Consider the following 27,357-nt stretch of genomic DNA (forward strand, 5'->3'; position numbering starts at 1 on the left):
GGCAGTGGGCACGGAGCAGCCAGGCCCTGCAGAGAGCTACTGGTGCATGGATTTGTGCGCAGGGCTACTAGTTTATAATAATAAAAGCATAATATGCTAATTAGACCAGATGTCTTTCAGGACAACCTCCCGGATGAAGCTGGGGCTGTGAGGCAAGCCCGGGTCCAGGTGCCAGAGGGAAGCCGGTGCTGGCAACTGGGGGAAGGAAGGGCTACTTTTGCATGAATTTCGTGCATCGGGCCTCTAGTCATTATATAAGTGTTATAAATTATATGGTTGTCCGTGAGTTAGCTCATTAAAGACAACATATAAGAAAAGTACTCAAAATATGCTGAAAATCTTTACAACATTCTCCTTTAGTAGGTCTTCAAATTTTAGAAATGATACTCTGCAAATAAATTTTTCATTTTCTGAATTTAAAAAAATATTATCAAGACACGAATTGTGACTATACACTAATGTGTCACTAGAGAGCATGAGGAAATTTGATGCATATCAAGGATCCTTTGTGGAATAATGAACTTATCCGTTGATTTTATTTTGTATTTTTCTAAGCAGTTAGTTGACTCTCCTTCCACTAAATTTTAAACATATATAAATAATTTACTACTCAGATGGTAGGTTTTGATTCATATAATCATAGATATTTAGAGAAAGAAGGGTTCTTACTAGTCACCTAGTCTAAACTCTTACATTTTATGAGGTAAGGAAGCAGAGGTGGAATATCAGTGACTTCATTCTGGTCCATACCTCATGCCCTATGGAGCTAGGGCAAGCTACTAACTTATAGTCAGGTCCTCTGAGCTACACTGCACTAGGGTTATATACACTTGAGTAGTTTTAAATCTTTGTAGATGTTTATTTTAAATTGATGTTTTAGAGTTTTAAATGATAATCTATATTCAGAAACCATACAAAACCTAGCTGCAAACATTCTCTCAAAATTTATTGTATTCCTTTATTTTTTCTTAAACATTAGAACTCTTTCTTCAATAAGAAATGAACTAGAAAATCCTACATTATAATTGAATTGAAAAACATTTAAAAACATTTAAGTTAGAAAAAATCAGTTTACATGTGATTAAGTTTTAATTACTGACCTTGACTTGGATCCTAACAACTATAAAATAATGTTCTTGGTTTAGACAAAAATAATACCCAACAGAAAGACAAAGGCTCAAATAAAAAAGCCTTCCTTTAAAAATATGACATACACCCAAGTCACCTTATACATGAAACATATAAGGACTTATATCAATTTGTAAATAAAGTGGCTTTTATACTGAGTACTGAAAATGAATGTGAGTTGTACAGCTGAATTCATTCAAATAAGTAATCTAAATAGGATGAGGATAATTCCCTCTTGTCTATACTTGTCCTATGTCAACAGAAATCTTTGCACATAAAGTGGATTCCTACAAGTCAAATCAATTATCCAAAATGAAAACACATTCAAGGGATGAATAAACTCAAATAATGAACAGAAGAGCGAAATATAAGGACAGAAAAATTACATGTGAGGGAAATCTGGATTGTCAAATTTGTTGGATCAGCTGTCCAATAGCTATTTTACCAGTATTTCATTTTAAAACTTTGTCTTGTACTTTTTCAATAAGCAAAGTTACTTTTATTACAAAATTATATCTGTTGAAATAGACGAACCCACTTTTAGAGTTCACTTCTAATATTCACCTGCCTAATTTGATTACCTAATTTTGAAAAGCAAGCTCTCTCTTTACCCAAATCCCACCTTTCTAAAGAGAAACTCATGCCCTAGAGGGTTTGGCTTCTCAGATGGAAGGGTCTCAGGTTTGATTCTGGTCAAGGGCACATATCCTATGTTTTTCTCTCTCGGTCTCTGCTCCTCCCTTCCACTCTCTAAAAATCAATAGGAAAAATATCCCATGAGGATTAAAAAAAAAAAAAAAAAAAAAAAAAGAAGAAGAAGGAAAAGATAAACTCATTATATTTTTCTTTTCTAATTTAATCCAATCTGGTGAAGAGATTGATTTCTTTAAAAAAATATGTATTTTAAAGCAACCATTGTTACAATTAATGTTAGGACAAGTGTGGCGATGCATGTTTGAGGAAATAAGGAGTCAGGAGCACAACTCCTACTATCCCACAACAGCCCCTGGGTGGGGAAGTAGCTACTCAGACAAGGAGGGAGCTAGTCCTTGGTTAATCAAACATCTCAAGGCTACTCCCCTCCCCCTGCCCATCCATATTCTTTGTCCCTTCTGCTGCAACCTGTTCACAGCTCATGTGCTGACTCCAGTAAGGTCTGGATATTGAACTCTCTCCTGCAATTTCTCTCCTGAGCAATCGCCAGCAACCTGTACCTAAGGCTTAGGGACTTCTTCCTTGCCCATCTACTTTGGGCAGGTCCTTTCTAGCACCCAGGACAAGCCAGGAAAGGGAATTGCTAGCTCATCTGGATGGAAGTGGCAAACTGTATCTGTGATACCCACAAGAATTCAAGCTCCAAAGAGTTACACTGACTCATTGATTAGATCCCTGCTCCAGGCTCCCAGGACCTGCACTGTAATAGATGCCCTGCAGGCAGGGAATTTAGTAAAACTGGCCCAGCTTTAGTCTCTCTACCTTGCAATCCCTCCAAGCCTTACAGTGTGTTTGGCACATGGTAAATGCTCAATAAACAAACTTTGAAGGAGAGAGAGTTGTATTGAGTGAAGAGAAGAATGGAAAGGGACTTAAAATTTGAAGGTTTTGCTACGTGTCCAGGAAAAAGAAAAGAAAAACAACAACAACAACAACAACAACAACTGAGTTCTTGAATAGCATCCTTACTAATTAATGTTTTAAATCAACCTCTTCTGATCTCCACTGGCATCAGCCAGGCTGCCAGCAGGGAATCCAGGCTGGAGGCTGTCCACTGCCCCAAATCAGGAGGTGCAGGGCCTCTGGTCATAAATAGGAACAACCTCTTGGGTGTTGGTGGCTTCCGTGGGGCTCTGGGTCCCCAATTCCCCATTGCCCCTGTCCTCTTGGAGCGATGGAGCATGCCCAGTGGCAGCGCTGGAGCCATCGAGGGCTTTGCATGGGCGCACGCCGCTTCTCCGGGTTTTAGCTGGAGCCTTGCGGGGGGCGGGTGGTGAGGGGGCCAGCGGAGCCCCGCAGCCTTGGCCGCGCGCGCGCGGGTAGGGAGCTCGCGCGCTGCTCAGGGCTCGGTCCCGCCAGGCTGTAGCTCGGCGGCGGATGCTGGAGCGCGGTGCCCGGCTGCTCCACCTGGCGCTCTGAGCCGCGAGGGAGCCCCCGGGGCCGCGAGGGGCGCAGGATGCAGTAGAATGCCAGCCGGGTTCCTTCGGCGCTTCGTGAGGTGCCGCTCGCCGTGCCACTAACTTGCTACTTGGTGTTGTCTGTCTGGTCTCCAAGGCTCTGGACGCTTTGGGGTGTGGGGGCGGGGGGAGTGGGGAGTTAGAGGGTCTGCGGTAGCCGAAGGAGGGATCCTGCTAGGGGGAGCCTCCCTGGTGCCGCTGCTCTTCTCCTCCCTGCGCACCCCTCCCCCCACCGCGTCTCTGTCTCTCTCCCTTCCGCCCATTCGGAGAGCTTTGGGCGCCTGTGACTTGCGATCCCTGCCAAGTGATGGTCCCCAAGTCTGAAGTGCCGCCAAGGAAGTGAGCGCAAACGCGGCCGCGGGCGATGACAGCCATGAAGCAGGAGCAGCAGCCCACCCCGGGGGCCAGGGCGAGCCAGGCGCAGCCCGCGGACCAGGTGAGTTGGTAGCTGCAGGCAGGCCCTCCTGGGAAGGGAGGCTCCAGTCCGCGCTCCTCCAGCCCCTCCTCCGCCGCTTGGCTTCCACGCCTCCCTCTCCCCACTCTCCCCCCGCCCCGGTTCCTGGCTCCCTTTGCTCCTCCATGGACTCCGCAGGAAGTTAGAGAATCTGAGTGCGCTCGGGCCGGGCGAGAGGATGCGCAAGGTGGAGAGCCGCGGGGAAGGGGGAAGAGAGGTAAAGGCTGGGCATGGCCCGGGAGCTCCGGCGGGCAGGCCACCGTGGGCGGGAGAGGCGGCCCGGGCAAAAGAATGGAGGCCTCTTGGCACCTAGGAATGCACGCGGGAGGAATTGGTGCGCTCCTGGGGGTGTCCACTTGCAGGGTTCGAGCCCGCCGAGCTGAGAGGAGCGCTGGCCAAAGGTACGGGAGGAGGAAAATGACCTTTAGGCAGGCAGAGTTTTTCCTTTCGTCTCTTTCTTTCTTTTGAGGAGACCGGGACGGGGGCTAAGTGGGGGGAGAGGGGATACTAGGTGTGTGTGGCTGTTGAGAGGAGCGAGCTGGGGAGCAAAACGACAAATATTGTGGGGAGCTGGGAAGATATTGGCTTTCGTGATTTGTTTGGTCCAGATATGTTGTGTCTACAGAGATGTGGTGACCAGTGCTGGCTGAGGGTTAATTCTGTCCCCTCAACATCTTTCCACACCGACCACCCCTTTTGTTGTTCCTGTCTTTAGGAATCTGTAGCGTAACCCTAAGGTGGATCTCCATTGCGTCTCTGGCCCTGGATTGGGGTGACTGGGGAGTTGTTGTCGCTTTCCCCAAAGTTGTAGGGTCTGGAGCGCCAAGGTGCCCTGGTTAGGAGGAGGGAGGCTGTGATGCCTGGGCTCCAGGTCCTGTCACGTTTACATCAGTTAGCGACTGTGCGCTGAGAGGGCTACCCGAGTTACTTAGGGGATAACCAGGAAGCTGGAGCGCAGAGGCGCTGGGGTACCGGAGAAGGGCCCTTGATCCCCAGTGCCCTGTTGAAGGCTACCCTGTGCGTTTCTGGCAGAGACATTCCAAGCTAATTGCTAGAAAAGGGGTGAAAGGGGGTGCAAGCAGCTAGGTTCCAGTAGAGGCTCTGCTCTTTGCATATTCTAAACACTGAGGGGAGCTGTTTAAATGGCCCAGGAGTGGCCTGGAGGCAGATGAGACCATTATTAGGTCAGGCTTGTGGTCTCTCTCTTCTCCCCTTCCCTCCCCTACTCATTTCCCTCTCTCCACACAGGTGATGAGTATTACTCAATGCCTTAAAGTACATCCCCTCCTCACTCCCCCTTCCCCCCCCCCCCCCCCCCCCGCCCCAGTTTCCTGGGGTGAATGTTGCAGTCTTTACAAAGCAGTTGTTTTCTTAAACCATCCTCTTTGCTCCCTTTTCTGAGATAAGTGTGAAAGTATTAAAACACATGTCTTTTCCCCTTATGTCACATTTCCCTGCTCCCTCCAACACACACTAGGAGGTAGCAACTGGTTAACAGATTATAAAAATATTTCAGGAGAAGAGCCAGGATTTAACATCCTCTTTCAGGCTGACAGCCCCTAAATTTCATTAACACACCACTGAGCCTCTCTATTGCTTTTGGAATGATGCTACCAATATGAACGATTAGTCAGGTGAGAGTCCCCACATGAAATCTTTGCTCACTAACCTGTGACACCAGCTGGTTACTCGAGGTGCTGCACACAGTTCAGTGGCGGTGGAGGTGGGGAGGCAGAAGCTGAGCAGTGCACAGGGAATGTGTAAATAGTGGACAGGCTGTCTGTGCATAGCAAAGCCTTCGGTCATGACCAATCTGCTACTTCAAATTCATGTGAAGAGATACAACATTCAAGCTTGAATCCATTTTTCTTGTTAGCATGCATTTTTGTTCATGGCCTTTCCAAATATTCAGGGAGTGGCCACTTGCAGAACTCCTGTTTTAATTGAGTTTTTAAAGTGCCTTTCTGAGTATTTACCTGATTTTAAAATGTCAGTGGTATGCATATTATGGTTGAGTTAAAATGAGAGAGAGATTAATTTTGCAACAGGAAGGGAAGTCTGATTAAAATATACCTGGCAATATTGGGGGTTTTCAAGGACTCCCAGAAAATACCTATATCTATTATATTCTTTGCCTAAAGCTTGACATATAGAGTGATGGCCAGATAATATGAACAATGGCTGTGAATGCTTAAACTACTTGCTGTAAGATTAATACGTTTTTATTAACAGCATTAGTCATTGTGGTCTAATTTTGCAATTGTCACACCACTCCCATGTGGGACTTGATATAATACCTCCATATAGCCATGACTGATTATTCAGACTTCTCTGATATTTCAGGAAAAAAAAATTATTCATAAAATTTAAAGAACTGTAGCTTTATGAATTCCTACTTAATGGTTAAATAGGGGGCGTGTTCCAGCTAATCACAGGCTATGTATTGATTATGAGTGATTCAAGCTTTTGAATGCTGCCAGGAAGGTTTTCATTTTATGAAAACTCAAAAGCGCCTTGTCCTGAAGCCATTAGACACCTCTTTCCACTTACAGCGTGATAGAAGACCATACTCCTTTCTCTGCGCGAAATGGTTATGACCATATAATTTGGTTGTTGTTATGGTGCTTTAGAGAGCTCTGCCTCCCTCTTTCATCCTGTTACTGTTCTCTGGCACAGGGTGCCAGGGGCACAGGCACCTCTTTCCGGGAGCAGCAGCAACAAGAAAAGCAGGGGCTCTCTATTTCTGTTCCTATTCGGAATCACTGGAAATGTTTTGTATCCTCTTAGTGGTATTTCCTTTCAAGTTTCATTTATTAAAGAAATGTTTACCATTACTTTTGTTTTCATAACACTCCACACTTATAAAATGTCTAAAAATAAATGCTTTGATATGTTTAGGTACACTAATTTCCACTTAACTTGATCATTATCCATCGAGGAGTTCAAAATCTTGAGTTGGTAGTTGTAACTTCTTATTTTTTAAAATCACTTTTAAAATGCTTGCCACGAGCAGAGTACTGTCTGTCCTCCAGGCTGGTGAGGTAACATTTACTGAATGTAGTTTCCAACTTGATCCTCAAAGCAACTTTTTGAAGTAGCTCCTATGTTAGGAATGAGAATAGAGGACTAAAGAGACTAAGCATCTTGATCAAGCTTGTCTTCATAAGTGGTGGCGATGAGACTTAGTCCTAGTCTATGACATTTAAGATAAAAGAAATTAAAAAATAAATCTATTTACATCTGAAGCCATACCATCTAAGTTTTACACAACCACAGTTTAACACATTTCTATTAGAAAAATAGCATTTGTGTGTACAGATTTGCCTTGAATGTAAAATGGATGAATAATTTGTTTTAAATCTTCAACAAATAAAAATAGCTCTCAAGTTTTTAAAGTTAACATTCCTCTTTTTATAGCAATAATATAAAAATAACAAGGCAGGTCTTGGTAAGTGCATAGAAACTTGTTTTTTATAAATTTTTTGCATCATTTTCTCTTGGTAACTCAGACTTTTTAGTTTTGTTGGATGAGTACAATTTGTACTCAGATCTATTTTAGAATTTGCCCATGTTTCCAGCAGGTGGCACCCTTCCGCTGAATCCAGTGGGTAAAAATATTTCCTAAAATGTTCGTCCTTTCGGCTCCAAAAAACCAAGCCAAACCAAAACAAAACCAGACATAAAACAAAAATAAATTAATAGACAAATAAGAAAAACCACAACTCTACTTTGGCAATATGACTAAAAAAGTGTATTTTTATAAGCAACTATTTATACTGCAAAATGTTAGTTATGCATTTTTCTTTAAATAACTAATTCTAATAGAAAACCAATCTCTTACAATTGAACATGTAGCAACTCTTGATGATGTAATTCATAGATAAAATTGTAACTAAATATGTAATGTATAAAATGCTTTTGTAAACTATGTATTGTACTTTTGACCTATAGGTAATACTAACCTAAAATATTTCCATACAGAAATTAGGATTAAGTATTTTTACTTTAATTTTGGTCTAGCAAATCTGACTAACATTTCAAATGTATACTGAATGCAAACTTACAAAAAATATATTCTTCCGTGTTTCCTTGATTAATATATAAATATGGTATAGTTTAGTCTATAAACTATTGTTTTTAATACACAGAACCTAAAAAATAGCTTTTAGAAATCATGCTGAAAAGCTTTATTTAACAGAAGATTTATTACTTTTCTTCTAAGCATTCAACATAAAATATAAATATATATATATTACCTAATTATTGGGAGAGTTCTATCTGAATAGGTTATAAAAGATAATGTAGGTTGTATGTAGGTGATATGTAGAAGTCTTTATGAATTAAGAGATACAAATTCTCTTATATCCCTTAATTTCATTATTATGTATGTGTGTGTGTGTATATATATATATATATATGTGTGAAATATATATTCATATATATGACATTTAATCCACTGAGTTTAGAACATACCACATAACATCCCTAGCTTATACATTTCTAATCTCCCTCTGTTAATTTTAGTGAGCAAATTACATACTTAAAGACTAAATTATATAAAGACAAATTAAAGAAAATTGTATCATTAAATATTAATGCCAAATTATCTTATGAAGTGCATTACACTGGAAACAGAACATTGATACCAAATTTCTCCCAGTCTGATAAAAAATAAACCAATTTCAAAAATTTGGTTTCTTGAATCATTTAGGGTTACATAATGTTTTAAGCCTTAGTAGTTATAGGCAAATTGTTAATTATTTACAGAGTACTGTGTAACATACACAGCACTAGGATGCTGTAACTAGGACTCTGAACTTCTGGGCCATCAACCTGAAATTATTGTTCACTACTGTCTATGGGTTCTGCACTGGAACCACAGATTCAAACTTATATCTCAGATCCACCAGTCATCACTGTGTTTTCTTGGGCAGGCTACCTTATTTTCTATCCTTCATATGTGAATGGAGGTGACTGTAGATCCTTTACATGCTTGTAAGGATTAAAAGAAATACTGTGGAAAAGCTTTTGAATAATGCCTTTGTCATACCAAGTGCTCTCATTGCATGCATAGTTTAGGAATAGGGGCACAGAAAGCTTAGAGGATCATTGAGCCACCTACAGATGGTGTATTATTTTAACATTTTGTAGAAGCATTGCATTGTTCAATATACATGTTTGTATGCATATAAATATTATATTAATAATATATATCATTTGTTTGGACATCAGACATGATTTGGCAGGCATGCCGGCTTTAGAATAGTCTGTTGCAGCCCTACTTCCAAATTCAATGGAAACTCACTTCTTTACTGCCCTGTGCTATAAGGTGCCAGGCTGAAAATAAACATTGGCTAATTCACACTAACAGGTGAATTAGTTGCTGCACATGTTGCATATTGTTTTCAGTGTAATGCGTTTCCTAAGATAATTAGCTTGGAGAAAGATGATGTTTGCACAAGAGAGGTGTAATTTATAGAAATATCTCAGGAGGTCAGATTTAAGTATGGCAGGAGAATATACAGAACAAAGGAGCCCTCAGGACCCCTGGGTGGCTGTGCCTACTCTCATTGGAGGTGGGAATGAGTGATCTAGTGTTGGGCTCAGCAAAATTCAAGAGACCATTCTCACATAACATTCCCTTTTTCTACAGCTACTCCTATTTGATATTTAGATACACACATCATTTCTTTTTAATTTTTTTAATTTAATGTTATTGTTGACATTATTACAAATATCTCCCACCCCTTTGCCCACTTCATCCAGCCTTCACCCAACCTTCCCTCTGGCCATCTCCACACTGTTGTCTGTGCCTATGGGTTATGCATATATGTTCTTGGCTAATCTCTTCACCTTCTGTCATTCAGTTCCCCCCAAACCCCTGCTCTCTGACAGTTTTTGGTCTGTTCCATGTCTCCAGTTCTATTTTGTTCATCACTTAATTTGTTCATTAGATTCCACATATATGTGAGATTATATGGTATTTTTTTTCTCTGACTGGCTTATTTCACTTAGCATAATAACCTTCAGGTCCATCCATACTGTCAAGAAAGATGAGTTCCTACTGCATAATATTCCATTGTGCAAATGTATCACAGCTTTTTATCCACTCATTTATTTATAGGCACTTGGGCCATTTCCAGATCTAGGCTAATGTAAATAGCACTGCTAAGAACACAGGGGTGCATATATGTTTTTCTGGTTGGTGTTTCAGGATACTTTGAATATATTTCAAGAAGTGAGATTGCTGGGTCAAAAGGCAGTTCTATTTTTTTGAAGAAACTCCGTACTGTTTTCCCAGTGGCTGCACAAATCTGCATTCCCATCAACAGTGCACGAAGGTTCCCTTTTCTCCACATCCTCACTAGCACTTGTTGTTTGTTGGTTTATTGGTAGCCATTCTAACACATGTGAGGTCATACCTTATTTTTGTTTTAACTTGCCTCTCTCTGATGATGAGTGACACTGAACCTTTTTTTTTTTTTCAAATGTCTATTGGCCATTCATATGTCCTCTTTGGAGAAGTATCTATTCAGTCCCTTTGCCCATTTTTAATTGGATTTTTTATCTTCCTAGTATTGAGTTGTCTAAGTTTTTTTTATATATTTTGGAAATTAACCTCTAATCACATCTGTCATAGGCAAATATATTCTCTCATAGAGTGGATTCCCTTTTCATTTTGTTGATTTTTTCTCTTGTTTTGTAGATGCTTTTTAGTTTGATGTAGTCCCTTTGTTAATTTTTCCTTTGTTTCCCTTGTCCTCGGAGATATGTAGATGAAAATTGTGCTCCAAGAGATGTCTGATATTTTGCTGCCTATGTTTTCTTCTAGGATTTTCATGGTTTCAAGACTTACATTAGACTTTTATGCATTCTGAGTTTATTCTTATATATGATGTTAATTGATGATCTAGTTTCTTTTTTCTTTCTTTCTTTTTTTTTTTGCATGTATCTGCCCAATTTTCCCAACACCATTTATTGAAGATACTGTCTTTACCCCATGGTATGTTTTGCCTCCTTGGTTAAATATTAATTGACCACATAGGGGTGGGTTTATTTCTGGGCTTTCTATTCTGTTCCATTGGTGTATATGCTTGTTTTTGTGCCAATATCAAACTATTTTGAATACTAGGGACTTGTAGCATAAGTTGATGTCAGGTAGTGTGATACCTCAAACTTTGTTCCCCTTTCTCAAGATTGGGTTATTTTTTTTTTATTCCATATAAATTTGTGGAACATTTGTTCTAGACCTGTGTGATATGCCATTGGTATTTTAATAGGTTTTTTTTTCCTATTCATAACCTGAGGATATGTTTTATCGATTTCAGCAAGAAAAAGAAAGAGAAGAGAGAGAGAGAGAGAAAAACATCATTGATTGGTTGCCTCCCATAAGTTCCCTCACAGGGGACCGAACCCTCAATTGAGGTAAGTGCCCTGACTGAGAATCAAACTCACAACCTTTTGGTGTATGGAAGATGCTCCAACCAACTGAGCCACATGGCCAGGGCTTAATAGATACTTTAATAGGAATTACATTGAATCTGTAGGTTGCTTTGGGTTTTATGAACATTTTAATGATGTTAATTTTTCCTCTCCAAGATCATGTTATATACTTTCACTTATTTGTATCTTCCTCAGTTTCTTTCTTCAGTATCATAACTTTATGAAGACAGGTCTTTTACCTCCTTGGTTAATTTTTTTTTCAATGATAAGTGGGATAGTTTTCTTACTAGTTTCTCATACTGATAGATCATTATTAGTGTATAAACATGCCACCAATTTCTGAATATTTTGTATTCTGCTACTTTGCCAGATTCATTAATTAGACATAGTATTTTTTTGGTGGATTCTTTAGGGTTTTCTAGGTACAATATCATGTCATCTGTGATTAATGACAATTTTATTTCTATTTTTTTTTTTTTTTCCAATTTGGATGCCTCTTATTTCTTCTTCTTCTCTGATCACTGAGGCTAGGATTTCTAGTATTACGTTGAATAAGAGTGGTGAAAGCAGACATCCCTATCTTGTTCTTGATTTTAAGGGAAATACTTTTACTTTTTGCTCATTGACCATGATGTTTTTACTCATTGAATATAAGTCATATAAGGCATTTAATATGCTGAGGTATGATACCTCTATTCCCACTTTGACGAGTTTTTATAAAAAATGTGTGTTGGATTTTGTCAAATATTTTTTTCTGCATCTAGTGATATGATCATGTGATTTGTATCTTTCATTTTCTTATGTGATATGTCACATTTATTGATATGTAAATATTGAACAAGCCTTGCATTTCCAGATTAAATCCCATTTGATCATGGTATGTGATCTTTTTAATGTATTGCTGGATTCCATTTGCTAATTTTTTTTGAGGATTTTACCAACTATTAATATGTGAACCAGGGATATTGGCCTATACTTATTTTTCTTTGTAATGTCTTTATTTGTTTTTGGAATTAGGATAATGCTGGCCTAGTAAAAACATCTTAGAAGCATTCTCTCTTCTTGAATTTCTTGAAATACTTTGAGGAGGATAGGTGTTAGTTCTTTTTTGACTGTTTGGTACAATATGCCTGTGAAGCCATCTGCTCTAGGACTTTTGTTTGCTGGGAGTTTTATTATTATTATTATTATTATTATTATTATTACTGCTTCAATTTCATTAGTTGTAATCAGTCTGTTCAGTTTTTCTAATTCTTCCTGACTGAGTTTTGGGTGATTCTATGTTTCTATTAATTTGTCCATTTTGCCCAGATTGTCCAATTTGTTGACATATAGTTGTTCATAGTATTTTCTTACAATTTTTTGTATTTCTGCGATATCACTTGTTACTTCTTTCATTTCTGATTTTACTTATTTGGGTCCTCTGTTTTCTTGGTGTGTCTGATTAACAGTACATTGATCTTTTTTATCTTTTCAAAGAACTTCCTATTGGTTTCATTGATCTTTTTATTTATTTATTTTAGTCTCTATGTCATTTATTTTTCCTCTGATTTTTATTATTTCCTTCTTTGTACTTACTCTGGACTTTGTTTGTTGTTCTGTTCTAGTTCTTTTAAGTATAGAGTTAGATTGTTTATTTGAGATTTGTCTTGCTTCTTGAGTTAGGCCTGAAATGCTATGAACTTCCCTCTCAGGATTGCTTTTTTAATCCCATAGATTTTGGGTTGTTGTGTGTTCATTTTCCTTTATTTCCAGATAATGTTTTATTTCTTCCTTCATTGCATTGGTTACCCTTTCATTGTTTTACTAGAGGCCTGGTGCATGACATTCATGCACTGGGGCGGCGGGGGGGTGTCCCTCAGCCCAGCCTGCACTCTCTCACAGTCTGGGACCCCAAGGGGGATGTCCACCTGCGGGCCTAAGCTGGCAGGCAGGTATCCCCCGAGGGGTCCTTAGCGCTGCCATGGAGGCAGGAGGGGCTCCTGCCACCACCGCTGTGTTTGCCAGTCATGAGCCAGGCTTCTGGCTGAGCGGTGCGCTAGTGCACTGACCACCAGGGGGCAGCTCCTGTGTTGAGCGTCTGTCCCCTGGAGGTCAGTGTGCGTCATAGTGACCGGTCGTTCCACCGTTCAGTCGATTTGTATATTAGGGTTTTATTATATGGGATAATATGCTATTTAGCCTCGTCTCCATGTGTTTGAAATCAACAATAACATTTTTTAAAAAGCAAATGAGCCCTAACTGGTTTGGATCAGTGGATAGAGCGTTGGCCTGCGGACTGAAGGGTCCCAGGTTCGATTCTGGTCAATGGCATGTACCTTGGTTGCGAGCACATTCCCAGTGGGGATTGTGCAGGAGGCAGCTGATCGATGTTTCTCTCTCATCGATGTTTCTAACTCTCTATCCCTCTCCCGTCCTCTCTGTAAAAAATCAATAAAAAAATATTAAAAAAAACACCCACAAATGAAACTCAAAAACATTCAAAAGAGAGGAAAGAAGGGGGAAAGAGAAATAAAAACATCAATGATGGGAAAGGATCATTGATTAGCTTCCTATTTTGCTACTTCTCTTTAGGTTTGAGATTTTTCAAAATAAAAAGAGAAAGAAAAGTTCAAAAATCAGATAAAGCTGGTTTATTTTTAGGAGTAGTTTCATTATACGGGTGATAGATGTATGAGTTTTCTTTATAATTATTTCTTAAACTATATGTATATATATTTTATTTAGTTTTCTGTATGTATATTTTACAAAAGTAAAAAGGTTGAAATGTGATTATGTATATAAAAATACTTTTGAAAATTGCCCTAACCAGTTTGGCTCAGTGGATAGAGCGTCGGCCTGTGGACTAAAGGGTCCCAGGTTTTGATTCCAGTCAAGGGCATGTACCTTGGTTGCGGGCATATCCCCACTGGGGGGTGCGCAGGAGGTAGCTGATCGATGTTTCTCTCTCATCGATGTTTCTAACTTTCTATTCCTCTCCCTTCCTCTCTGTAAAAAAATCAATAAAATATAAAAAAATACTTTTGAAAACTGCTACATACTTGTTAAAGATTATTATTAAAAAATAACCTTTTTGCTTTATAAAGCAACCTAACATTAAATAAGGGGGCTTTTGTTTTATGGGTCATTTATTTGAGATAAATTTATCAAAAGGTACATACTAAGGACCAATTTTTGAGGCTAGCAATAATGTCATCTGATTTTTTTCATGAGATAGTTTCTAAAAGCATCAATTCTGAATCTTGTTTATTTTGATATTTGGTAGAATATTCTTCTAAATAATTCCATTGAACAGCATTATGATACCTCAGTGCTCATTTGGCAGATATGCTCTCATATGATACTTAACAATATTGTAAGAAAACTTTGCATAAGGTTTAGATGTCATACACTATTATATTGTCCATGTATAAACATTGTCATTTTCTATAGGTTATTCCAAAATCTTTATTAGGACTTCACAGTATATTTTTGTAAAAACCTCAAAGTCAAAAGTTGTTCAGAATTTCCTGTTTTCACATTGATTTTTAATATTTTAAAAGTTTTAAAAATGTTTTTATTGATTTCAGAGAGAGAGAGGAAGGAAGAGGGAGAGAGAGAGAAACGTCAATGTGAGATAAACATCAATCATCTGCCTCTTATATGCCCCTTACTGGGTATCGAGCCCGCAACCCAGGCATGTGCCCTGATCCGGAATTGAACCAGCAACCTCCTGGTGCATGGGACAATGCTCAACCAACTGAACCACACTGACCAGACTGATATTTAATCTATTTGATTGTCATCTTCTGAGTATCTAAATCAATATCAAAATCTAAATTATCACTCTCTTCTTCATTTCTTCCGCAGCTTCTTCTACAGTTGGAATGTGGATTATATTCAATGTTTTCTGTCTCTTCTGGTTATTTATTAGAGTAACAATATCTTCTTTCCACATTTTGTGCAAACTTCAAGTTCACAGGCACATGATCTACACATTATGTGATAAGAATCTCACTATCTTTGGTAAACATTTAGCTCATTTTTAAGGCTTTGACAATGGTTTGCATTTGCTGTATTTTATACACCATTCAAATACTGCTTTACAGTACTAATATATTTCAGCATGAAGTTTTGTATTAATTTTCTTGGTCTGAACACTCTTATCACACTTGTCATTTTTGAATCTAAATATATTTTGATGCCTCTTGAGTCCTGGGATAGGCCACATTCCCTTTCTGAGAGCCCATTGCAAAAATCAAAATCACCAAGTACTGGGGCAAGGAAGATGCAAGAAGCCAGAAACTCTCTCAATGAGAAGATGCCTCTGTCACTGATCCAGAAGGAACTTATCTAGCTTTCTGGGTCATGTTTTCTTATCCATTCAGCTACCCTATATCTTTTGATTGGAACATTTAGTCTATTTACAATTAAGGTTATTATTGATAGATATTTATTGCCATTCTTTTTATTTATACCTATATTTCTCTATATCTTTCTTCTTCTTGTTAAAGTGGTGCCTTTAGCATTTCTTGCAACACAAGTTTGGTGGCAATGAACTCCTTTAGTTTTCTTTGTCTGGGATGGTCTTTATTTTGCCTTCAATTTTAAATGATATCCTTGCTAAATAGAGTAGTCTTCTTTGCAGGACCTTGCTTTTCATGCAGGACCTTGCCAATCCCTTTTGAGTAGTCTTCTTTGCAGGACCTTGCTTCTCATGCAGGACCTTGCCAATCCCTTTTGGTCTGGAGTGTTTCTGTTGAGCGATCAGCTTTATGGGAACTCCCTTGCAGATAACTAAGTGTCTTTCTCTCTGCCTTTAAGATTCTCTCATGTCTTTAACTTTTACAATTTAAATTATGATATGTCTTAGTGTGGGGCTCTTTGGGTTCATCTTGGTTAGTCTTCCTGGACTTTTTAAAAATCTATTTTCTTCACCAGGTTTGGGACGTTTTCTGCCAGTATTACTCCAAATAGGTTCTCTATTCCTTGCTCACTCTCTTCTTCTTCTGGTACCTCAATAGTATGGATGTTGTTATGTTTCGTAGTTGCAAAATTCCTTTAAATATCCCCATTCTTTGTAATTTTTCTTTCTTTTTTGCTGCTTTGATGGGGTGTTTTTTTCTACCTTGTCTTCCAAATCAGTGTTTAGATCCTCTGCTTCATCAAACCTGCTTTTATTCCTTCCAGTGCATTTTGATGTCAGACATGGTATTACTCATTTCAAACTGGTTCTTTTTCATGGTTTCTATGTCCTTCTTCATGTTGTTGTCTTTCTCGCTGAGTTCCTAGAGCATCCTTATAATCTTTACTTTTAACTCTATATCTCATAAATTTTTGTCTCCATTAATTTAGCTCTCTTTCTGATGAATCCTTCCGTTCTTTCATTTGGAGCTTATTTCTTTGTCTCCCCATTTTCTGGTCTCTTTGTGTCTGTTTCATAGATAGAACTGCTATGACTTCCAGTCTTTGTGGGGTAGTCTTATGTTGTAGGTGTTCTGTGGGACCCAGTGGTGCAGTCTCCTTGATCTCCTGAGGTGGGTGCTGTAGGAATGTTCCTTATGTGGATTATATGGGCCCTCTTATTGTAATTGGGTCTTGATTGTTGTTGACCCATATTTGGGTGGTATGGACCCTCAGGCTGGCTGATGGTGAGGCTCAACCCAGACCACAGCATGGAGGTTGCTGTGCATGTGCAATCTTGAGGTGTCTTATTGGTCTCAGTGGCACAATCTTCCAGATCACCTGAGCTTTGTGCTCCAGGAATGTCTGTTGTGGTTTATGTGCACCAACTGTTGTAGTTGTGCCTTGAATGCTGTTGGTTCTTTTGTGGGTGGAGTTAACCTTTCAGGCTGGGTAGCTATAAGGGTAAACCTCGATCACAGTGTATGTGACACTATGCAGGGGCTGCCCCCACGTCTGAGTTGTTCCAGCAGAGCCTGGTACCTGCCGGAATCCCCTTTTGTGTGTGTCACTTATGTGGCTAGTTGGGTCAAGCTCTCATGTTGTCTGAAGCCCACCACTGGTTGTGTTGGTTCTGAGTTGACTTGGGTGTGCTTCAGGTACAGGTTGCTGTCAGACATTGTGTGTAACTGGGCTTGGGCTACCTGTCTGAATCAGCCACAATATTCATTGTTTCTGTCTGCATCTACAGTATCTGGGTCTGCATGGGAGTGGCCAATCTGTGAGGAAGGGTTGGCTTCCTAGAGCTCTGAGTTAGGGGGAGATCAGTAAAAGTCCCAGGCTCCCTGATGTCGGCATCCATCTGTCAGCTACTCTGCCCCACCTCGAGTTTGCCTGGACTTCCTCCAGATTCTTTTGAAGAAAGACTGTAGAGTGGGCCCAAGCCAGCTGAGCTGCACCCCACTGACCCTTCCACAGGGCTCAAGCTTGTTAGGTCAGGGCAATCAGTTCAGGAAGATGGGGCTAGTGGGTTCCAAAATGCGGGCAGTGTGGTCCTGCACTCAATGGGGAGAATGTGGCCTCTGTACCTTTCAGTCTCTGCCAGAGTGTCCCATTCTTGTTCCCCAAGGATAAACACACCACAGGTTCCGGTTGGGTGCATTCAGCTGTGCCCATTGCAGGAGCAAGCTCTGCAAGATAGGAAGAGGTCACCAGTGGGCTGTGGAAATGGGATGAGCTGCACTCCTCCTCTTAGCTCTGTAGCCATACCTGCTGGAGCCCTGGACTGGAGCCTCTGAGGTAGATGTACTCTGTATGTCCCAGCTCTGAGTGGAGCTTCCTCTTCTTTGTGAAACAGCCCAGCAGAACTGAGCCAGCAGGGCTTGTGAAAACTGATCAAGGAAGTCTTTTGTTGGTGATGGCACTGGACCACTTAAGAGGAGCAAGTTGCATGCCTTCTCCCCTTAGCTCCACAACTGCACTGTCAGAGACCCAAACAGAGCCACATTCTGAAGGTCCTAGCTCCATGCTATGCTCAGTCACCCCCTGTGGGACTTGGAGGTACAAATCAAGGTAGCCCTCTGCTGGGAGTGGTGCTGGTCTCTGGCAGGGTAGCAAGCCACTTGCCTCACCCTAGCTTGGCAGGCAGCTCCAAGGGGGATACGCCGAATGTTCTATTTCTGAGCTGTGCCTCTTCCCCTGAGTAACTGCACCCACCAGGATGGTACTAGTAGGACTTGGAGGAACAGATCAGTGCAGCCCTCTGCTGGTGGTGGCACCTGCCCTTGGGAGGGGAGGGAGCTGCTCATCTCCCCCTAATGCCTAGGTGTGCCACCAGAAACCCTGAGGGGGTGGCACTGAAGGTCTCAGCTCTGAGCTGTGCTCCCTGCCCCTTACAGAATTGTACTTATCAGGATGGAACTAGTAGAATTTGTGAATGCAAATAAAGGCAGACCTCCATGGGGGGTGGCGCAATCCTACAGGAGGGGAGCAAGCTGTTTGCCTCTCCCTCGCTCCACTGTTAAGTGCTGCCAGAGACCCTGACAAGGGAGTCTTTCGCTGGGGGTGACACCTGCCTAACCTGTGGGAAAGGTTAGCCCTTGTCCCAAAGCCACTCAGTTCAATGACCATCTGATAGTCTATCTATAGTTTCTGCCCAAAAGAGCTCACCTCAAGTCCCTGTTTGGTGCAGCCAACAGTGCTTACTGCTGGACTTGAGTTTGGCAGGGTTGTGTTCCCAGTATTTGGAGGACTATCTTAGTGCACTTACACCTGTTGGTGCTGTAAGAATAGGAGAGCCTGACCCTGGAAGATGCTGCCTGATCCTGGAAGATGTTATAGGATATGGCTCAGGACCAGGACCTCAGTAGCCAACCCTCTACGTCTCTCTGCAGAGCCACTATGCCCACATATCTTTATGGCTTCTGTATGCCCTGAGTCTCCACCCCTTTACCAGAGCCCCAGGTGGGCAGGTTGTGAGGGGCCTGCGGAGTCACGCACACAGCCTTGACCCTGCGCACTGGTAGGGAGATCGCCTGGTGCTGGCTCGGTCCTGCCAGGCGGTTGCTAGGCAGATGCTGGAACTCGGTGCCCTGTGGCTCCACCTGGCACACTGAGCTACCAGGGAGCCCTGGGGCTGGCGAGGGGCGCAGGTGAGTGCCCAAGAGCAAGCTCCTGTGTGGTGGCCTTTTAGGAGAGCACCTGGGATTCCAGCAGACTCCCTCCTCTTCCCAGTGGACAGAGTCCCTGCTGATTTTGGTTGGCAGATGCTCTGCAGGCTCCTCTTCCCAGCCCTGGTGCTCTGCTTTGGGGGTCCTGGTGTGGGGTTGAGACCCCATTCTACTCAGGGGGGACTTTGCAGCTATGATAACCCCCCAGCTTCTCAGCCACTGCAACTGGGTGCAGGGACTAGCCTTCTCTGTACCTCTGCTCTTCTTTCCAGTCTCTGAGTATCTTCTGTAAATGCTGGGATCTAATACTCCTGTTTGGGTATCCTTCAGTTCTTTACTCAGCTTTCTCTATATTTTAGCTATACATCCAGTTCAGTGCCAGGAGGATGTGTGTGTGTGTGTAGCTTCCACCTACCTGCACCCATCTTGGATCCTCAACACACAGCTTTTCTTAATATTCCACCTATAGGCTTCCTTTGGAGATGTTGTGGGTTCGGTTCCAGATCATCACAAAAATAGAGAGACTATTGCAAGAAAGCAAGTCACACATATTTTTGTTTCCCTGTGAATATAAAAGTTATGCTTTCACTATATTGTAGTCTGTTTGCGTGTAATAGCATTATGTCTAAAAATTGCATCATCATAAAAATACTTTATTGCTAAAAATGCTAACCATCATCTGAGCCTTCAGTAAGTCATAACCTATTTAGCCATATGCCATTATAATGGTCTGGCCTCGATATTGATGGCTGCTGACTGATTAGGGAGGTGGTGGCTGAAGTCTGGGGTGGCTGTCGCAATTTCTTAAAATAAGACAACTATGACATGTGCCGCATGGATCAACTCTTTCACAAATGATTACTCTGTAGCATGTGATGCTGTCTGATAGCATTTCACCCACAGCAGAACCTCCATATATTTTCATCGTGGCTGAGTGACTTTAGTGTGTTCTAAATAAGTGTACGTATTACCGAAATATTACAATGAGTGTATACACTCAGACATACATCAGCTAAGAAAGTTGGGAAATGTTCCCACCCGCAAACCTATAAAAGTTCCCAAAAAGACAAATAAATGATGGAGAGAATATAAACTTCATAAATACATGTCATCACATAAAGTTAGTAATGTTTCTGCTGGGTGTAAGCTACCCCCTTGAGAGTCCTGCATCTCCATACTGATGATTTTCATCACACTAGTGTTCTACAGTGTGTCCAGATGTGGTCCAAAAGCTTTTTGGCAGTAACTAGTCTATTTGCTCTCCTCTATCTAGACAGCACCTAGGCTTTTAAACTGTACACCTGCCTTCTTCTCTACCTGGTAGATGTTCTTATTTATTAGCTATTAACTTAAGGCATGCTTGTCATTTCCAGGATGGGAGAGAAAGTTCTGAAGTAGGTTCTGTGGGAAGAATCGGATACTTAAGAGAGATCTACTGTAGACTCATTTTTGTTAAGTTGTCCTGAACCTCAAGGTTTCAGATATACCCATTTGTACTGGTAAATATGTACCCACTGCAGGCTAAATACAGAAAACTCGCTTTTATCCCAAACCGATAAAATAAATATTTTGAACTGTTCTGTTTAGTAATTGATGGTAATAGTATTTTTCGTAATGTTTTCTACATAATAAAACATGATTTTCATTTTCTTTTCAAGTTTGTTATGCTGTAGTCCATTTGAAAATTGCAAACCAACTTTCAGATAATGTGCTTATTCAATTAACCAGAATAGTACATTCGACAGTATTTTTGGAATTGCCAATTTTTTTTCAGATTTAATTATATTTTTGGGAGATGTATATGTTGAGGATTGAATCCTTTTTCTGCCATTTCCCTCACAATCTAGGGCAAACTGGCCAACCCTCTAAGACAATTCCTTCATTGTTAAAGGCAGAGGATGATGGGAATGTTGTGTAGAGACAGTCTGTGTGAATATGTTTGTGTAACATCAAGCCCATGATAGAACTTAGCATTTTTATTATTATTGCTGCAATGCTTCTAAATCATTTGAGAGGATGACTTCATTCTTTTGCGAGGTAATTTTGCGTTTACATTAATGAAAATGCTGAAGACTTATATGTGTGTGTATACATTATCAAATGCACACATACCATGTGTGATCTAAATATGCTGAGTGTTTCCTGGTTAGATTATTCTAGAGCACCAGGTAAAAATAAATGCATAACAACCTGACTGATTACTGCTATTTTTAGATCATCTGTTTTCCCAAAAGGCTTAAGATATTCTTTGAAGCGTTCATGGTTTAATATTCTCTTTCCAGAAGTTTGGTTTCCAGAAATGATTGGCTTAGAAATTCTTTGCATCTGGGACATGATGATATGTTGAGTGCAGACTTAAGAGAAGTTAGTTAAGTGTACAATCAAAACTGAGTTTACATCTGGGAGAGCAGTGCAAGCCAAGCTGTGTATTCTCTCACCAAGCTGAATATGATCTGACTTTAATATTATTGTAATTTGTCATACTTACCGATTTTCTCAGGTCAATATAAAAACCCATGTATCAGGTTCCAAGATAGAAAATGAAGAAAAGTGAGGGAGAAAGTCATTTTTATTATCTTTTTCCCCACCCCCTTTTTGAGAGCTAAATGAAGATTCAATTTCTTATTCTAGATGTCTCTGCTCTGAAAACATAACCATGACGAATCTGAATTATATAATTGAGAACTTGAATGGCAGGCTTTCCTGCGATTTATTTTCGCATAATGGACCAGAGAGACCACTTGAAGTTGCATTAATAAGGTTTGTACAGGGTAGAAGTAGGTCTTTCCTGGTATTGGTACATGGGTTTACATTTGGCAAGGGGAATCTAGTGAGTTAAAACTCTGGTACTGACACTTCCCTGAATCACATCTCACCCCTAGGAAAAGTTTCCATGAGTTAATGAATGCAAGACGTGGCCATAGATTTCCATTCACACATTTTGAAACACATGCTAGAAAGTCTTTTTTTTTTTTTTTTTTTTTTTTTAATGAGGCAACCTTTTAAACCAATGTTTCACAAACTTGCATAACAATTCCTCTCTCTTAGACACAGAAACAAAGATTAGAAAGCAAGCCATCTTTTGAATAAAGGTCAAAACATATTTTCAAGAAGAAAAGTCTGAAATTCATGAATAATTTTTTCAATGTAGAAAGAGATAATTTGGCTAGGTATTATATAATTTCCATTTCATAATGTCTGTGAATTTATTAATAGATTTTTAAAATCTATTCCATTAGCATTTAGGGATTTCAATGGAAAGGACTGTACATTTTACTTGTTTGGGTCTTTCTTTAAAATTTCAGTTTACAGTCAATCTTTTTTGGTATGTATTTCAGATGTACAATATAGTGGTTAGACAATCATATACTTTACAAAGTGATCCTCCTGATATTTCAAGTACCCACCTATTACCATACATATCTTATATAATAAAAGGCTAATATGCAAATCAACCAAATGGCGGAATGACCGGTCGCTATGATGCGCAGTGACGACCATGGAGCAGATGCTCAGCATAGGAGCTGCCCCCTGGTAGTCAATGTACTCCCACAGGGGGAATGCCACTCAGCCAGAAGCCCTGAGCTGGGCTCACAACTGGCGAGCGCAGCAGCAGTGGCAGGAGCCACTCCTGCCTCCATGGCAACGCTAAGAATGTCTGACTGCTGGCTTCAGTCATCAGTCGGACATCCCCTGAGGGCTCTTGGACTGTGAAAGGGCACAGGCCGGGCTGAGGGACCCCCCCCCCCCCCCGCAACAGTGCATGAATTTCATGCACTGGGCCTCTAGTTTAGTTTAATACTACTGGAGGCCCAGTGCATGAATTCATGCACGGGTGGGGTCCCTTGGCCTCTCCAGCAATTGGGGCCCATTGGGGCCAGGCCAGCGGGGGTAGGCACTGCAGGAGGCCAGCCGGCCAGGGGGAGGGGCCATGGGAGGTTGGCCGCCCCACCCCCCTCCATTGGGCCGATCGGGGCTGGCTGGCCGCAGAGAGGGACTAGGGGAGGTTGGCCGGCCATGGGAGGTTGGCTGTGGGAGCTCACTGACCACCAGGGGCAGCTCCTGCATTGAGCGTCTGCCCCCTGGTGGTCAGTGTGCATCATAGTGACTGGTCGTTCTAGTTGTTCCGGTCTTTCGATCGTAACGGTTGCTTAGGCTTTTATATATATACTAAGGCCCATTGCAGGAAGATTCCTGCAATAGGGCTTCCTGCGGCGGTCTGCTTCCCTCCCTTCTTCCCTGCCCCGCCTGCTTCCCTCCCTTCTTCCCTGCCCCGCCTGCTTCCCTCCCTTCTTCCCTGCCCCGCTTGCTTCCCTACCATCTCCGCAGCCCTACTTGCTTGCTTCTCCGCAGCTTCACTCCCTTCTGCAGTGCTTGGCTTCCTTCTATGCTGTCTTCAGTCTTCGCTCTACTCCTGGATATGTAAATTAGCCACCATCTTGGTTTGGTTAATTTGCATACTCGCTCCTGATTGGCTTGTGAGTGTGGCTTGTGGGTATAGCGGAGTGATGGTTAATTTGCATATTACTCTTTTATTAGATAGGATAGATTATTGACCATATTCCCCATGCTGTATTTTACATCCCCATGACTATTTTGTGACTACCAACTTGGACCTCTTTCACCATTTTCACCCAGTCTCTCAACCTTCCTCCCCTCTGGCAACCATCAGTCTGTTCTCTATATATGAGAGTCAGTTTCTGGGTTTTTTTGTTTGTTTATTTTGTTCTTTAGAGTCCACATGTACGTGAAATATATGGTATCTGTCACTTGTTTTCTTCTTTTTAGAGTATTATAAAACATAAGTGTGCCAAGAAAAAAAGTGAGTATATTTTGAAGTGATATCCATTATCTTCATCAGAGCTATTCCTTTCCTCTGATCCTAGGAAATAGGTGTGTAACACTTCTTGACAATCATATCAGCAATGATAGGTGGATGCGTATTGAACCTGGAGTTGAAATGGAAGAGACGCACCCTCATTCATATCTATGGAGGTGTTTGCAGTTGCTCTAAAATGAGGTTTACTATGCGATGCAGCAAGTTGCCTAGGACCAAACCAGAGAGGGTCGGACCTGCATTGCCACCATGTGCCCACCATCCAGATATCATTGCTGACATGTACACATAAGGAACTGTTTGACATTGAAATGGGGACTCAGAACTGTTGGACATGGAAATTGGGACTCAAACATTTTTTGTTATTATATGTTATTTCTAGTCTGCAGAGGCAAGATTTTTTAAAGGAATAAAATGGGGAAAAACTAGATACAGAGGCAAAGAAGCATTGAACAGACTGTCAAACTACAGTGGGAAGGCAGAGGAGGTTGCGGGGTGGTGGGGGGGGCGGCTGTAAGAGATCAACCGAAGGACTTGTACGCATGCATATAAGCATAACCAATGGATAAAAAAACACTGGGAGGAGGGGGCAGGTAAAGGCATGTACTGGGGGGAAGGGGAGGCCAGGGGAAGGTCAATGGGGAAGGAAAAAAAAAAGGAGACATATGTACTACTATTTGTAATACTTCAAACAATTAAAAAAATAATAAAAAAATTAAAAAAAAATAAAATGAGGTTTACCCAACATTAGTGCCACAGTGGCATTGTGAGAGCTTCTTCTGCACTGGCCACTCACAGAACAGGGCAAAGGGGCGCTACAGGGCCTCTCTGTGCCCAAGTGACCTCATGCATCCAGCAGGGATGATGCCCATGTGTATTTGCTCACAAATTCAGAGCCTTGTCTGTTCCAGGATGGTTATTTTGGTTCTTTGGTCTCTCTTTACATCTGTGCCATCCCCACAGCCAAATCTAGTTCCTTCTGCCTCTACATTTCTGAAGTCTGGGCTCTGTCCAGGCTTGAGTCCCTGACATCAAGACTACTATGATGCCCATAGTGGCCTTGTCTTTAAAAATTCTTCCTTCAGTGTTAGATGATGGTAGAATTTTGAGAAACTGTTTTAATTGCTGGACCTAATGTATTTGTTTCTTTATTATGACCATTTTCAGTGTATTATGCTGCCAGATTCAGCTGTTGATATAGAACTTTCGTTGGTGTCTTGGTGGCTCGTCTGCCTTCCTATCAGAGTAATTTTTAAAAACCTTTATATTCTTAAGAGTTTTGAACCTGCAGGCAAAACTCACCTGGCATTTCTTGGTTTCTCCTTTGTGATGTATTGGTTCTAGGCCAATAGTTCTTACATTTTTGGCACCTGGCCACAAGACTTCATTGAACTACATAAGCCTCTTTTCCAACTTGCCATGGCCAGAAGCCACCCAAAGCCATAAAGCCATTCTGAAAGTAAACTGTGAGTCCACTGTTCCAAGGAAATGGCAGCATTTCCCACCACACACGCAGACACTAAGCCTCTTGCCTTCCCTCAGCAGGAATGAGAACCCATTGATCTCTACAGTCAGCATTGGAAGTCCCTGTTCAGTAGTCAATGGGCTAGTGATTGGATGAATTCCTTCTAAGAAAGGAAGGCTGCACCTAGGAACTCTGGAAAGCATGAAGGTGAATTTTAAAGCTTTCTTGGGTATTGGAGAGAAACGAGAGGCTTTTTTTTTTTTTTTTTTTTACTTGCTGGATTTCTTGGAAAGTAAGATTGTTTCTAGAAGCTGTTATTTTGTCAGAGTACCAAAATTCATTATGAGATCTGTGACACTTTTACATGCTAAATAAATAAAGAAGAATAATTTTTGAGTCATACAAGATTTTTTTCTAGTGGAAAGAACTAGGGCTTTTTATTCATTTAATCTCAGCTTAAATACTATTTACTTAAGTAGTATTTAAGTTTCAGCAAGTCATGCAATGTCAGAATCTAATATTTTAAGTGGAAATAAGATGATGCTTACCTTGAAGAATTGTTGTGAGGATCATTAATGAGTCAGGCTTATTATCCAGATGGTGCCAAAAAATGATGGTGCTTCTTCCTTCCTTCTTTCCCCCCTTCCTTCCTCCCTTTCTTCCTTACTCTCTTTCTTTCTTTCTTTTGGCTATTAATATGAATTGGGTAAAGTGATGGGAAAATAAATTATGCTGAATGTGGAGATCCCAAGATATTGGAAATACCAGCTTTAGAGCCAAATTTTTGGTACTTTGAAAAATTTCAGAGGACCTTTAATATTGAGCTTTTATTTTTGTTGACACAGAGATTATATGGAATCATTCTGGCTCCAAAACAAACATACATTAGGCGTTGATCAAGAAAATATGTGACATCCATTTTTTATATATTTTTAAAAAAATATTTTTATTGATTTCAGGGAGGAATGGAGAGGGCGAGAGAGGTAGAAACATCAATGATGAGAGAGAGTCATTGATTGGCTGTCTGCTGCATGCCCCACACTGGGGATCGAGCCTGCAACCTGGGCATGTGCCCCAACCAGGTATCAAATCTTGACCTCCTGGTTCATGGGTTGATATTCAACCACTGAGCCATACTGGCTGGGCCTTTTTTATATTTCTTATAAGTCCAGGAAAACCAACAGAATTTGCATTTTGAAGGTGGAGTACTCTATATGCATTTGCTTTTCCTGAATTTGTTTTTTTCTTTCCCCATCCGTGGTTAATTTTCATCTCATGCATGTAATACATTCTACATTTGGAGTACTGCTTCATTCCTACTCAGAGCTACAGTCCTTGACCTGTAATGATGAATCCAAAAAAAAAAACTAATATAGAATCACAGATGGTGCAAATATTTGAAAATAAGTAAATACAATCTAGGATTAGATTCTTGAGCTCTGAAATGTCAGCCTCACATTGCTTATTGGTCAAACAGGCAATTTTAGTTAAGGGATAACCAAGGACAAAAGCATCATGATGTAAAATTGCTGCATTGGATTTAGGCAACATAACAAGCCCATCATTGTTATATAAACTACAAAGTGAGTCTCTCTGTAAAAAGGTGAAGGTGCTTCAGAGAAGGCACAAAGTACCAAGAAGTTACACGGGGGATAAAAAATTAAGTAGTTGTCATAACACGGAACTGCTATCAGTACCATCTGCTGACTTCCATTTAAAGCCGATTTTTTAAGGAGAAAATGGCCATTCTTATGGCTATGCTCTACATAGGCACATATTAAATGGCCCTAGTATGGAAAGTAATGGTC

At 40.9% G+C, this 27,357-nt stretch overlaps 1 protein-coding gene and 1 pseudogene across 5 annotated transcripts in view; one reads left to right on the forward strand and one right to left on the reverse strand.

Annotated features, from left to right (window-relative positions):
- Nucleotides 1-3,117: 3,117 nt before the first annotated feature.
- DPP10 (dipeptidyl peptidase like 10) overlaps nt 3,118-27,357 on the forward strand; it is a 728,831-nt gene continuing 704,591 nt past the window's right edge. Inside the window, exon 1 of one of the 4 annotated variants that reach the window (XM_080667876.1) lies at nt 3,118-3,735. In XM_080667876.1, the coding sequence (XP_080524002.1) occupies nt 3,664-3,735 (72 nt within the window). In that variant the 5' untranslated portion in view covers nt 3,118-3,663. Of the gene's footprint in view, nt 3,736-3,850; nt 4,155-27,357 lie in introns of those variants that run through there. The other 3 variants (XM_080667877.1, XM_080667878.1, XM_080667879.1) reach the window with 3 other exon arrangements.
- Nucleotides 14,962-15,425, reverse strand: LOC308248586 (uncharacterized protein C9orf85 homolog; annotated as a pseudogene). Its single transcript has one exon. The product of its transcript is annotated as an uncharacterized protein C9orf85 homolog (transcript).

The sequence above is a fragment of the Plecotus auritus genome (genome assembly GCF_963455305.1).
Source record: "Plecotus auritus genome assembly, chromosome: 5".
Lineage (NCBI taxonomy): Eukaryota > Metazoa > Chordata > Mammalia > Chiroptera > Vespertilionidae > Plecotus > Plecotus auritus.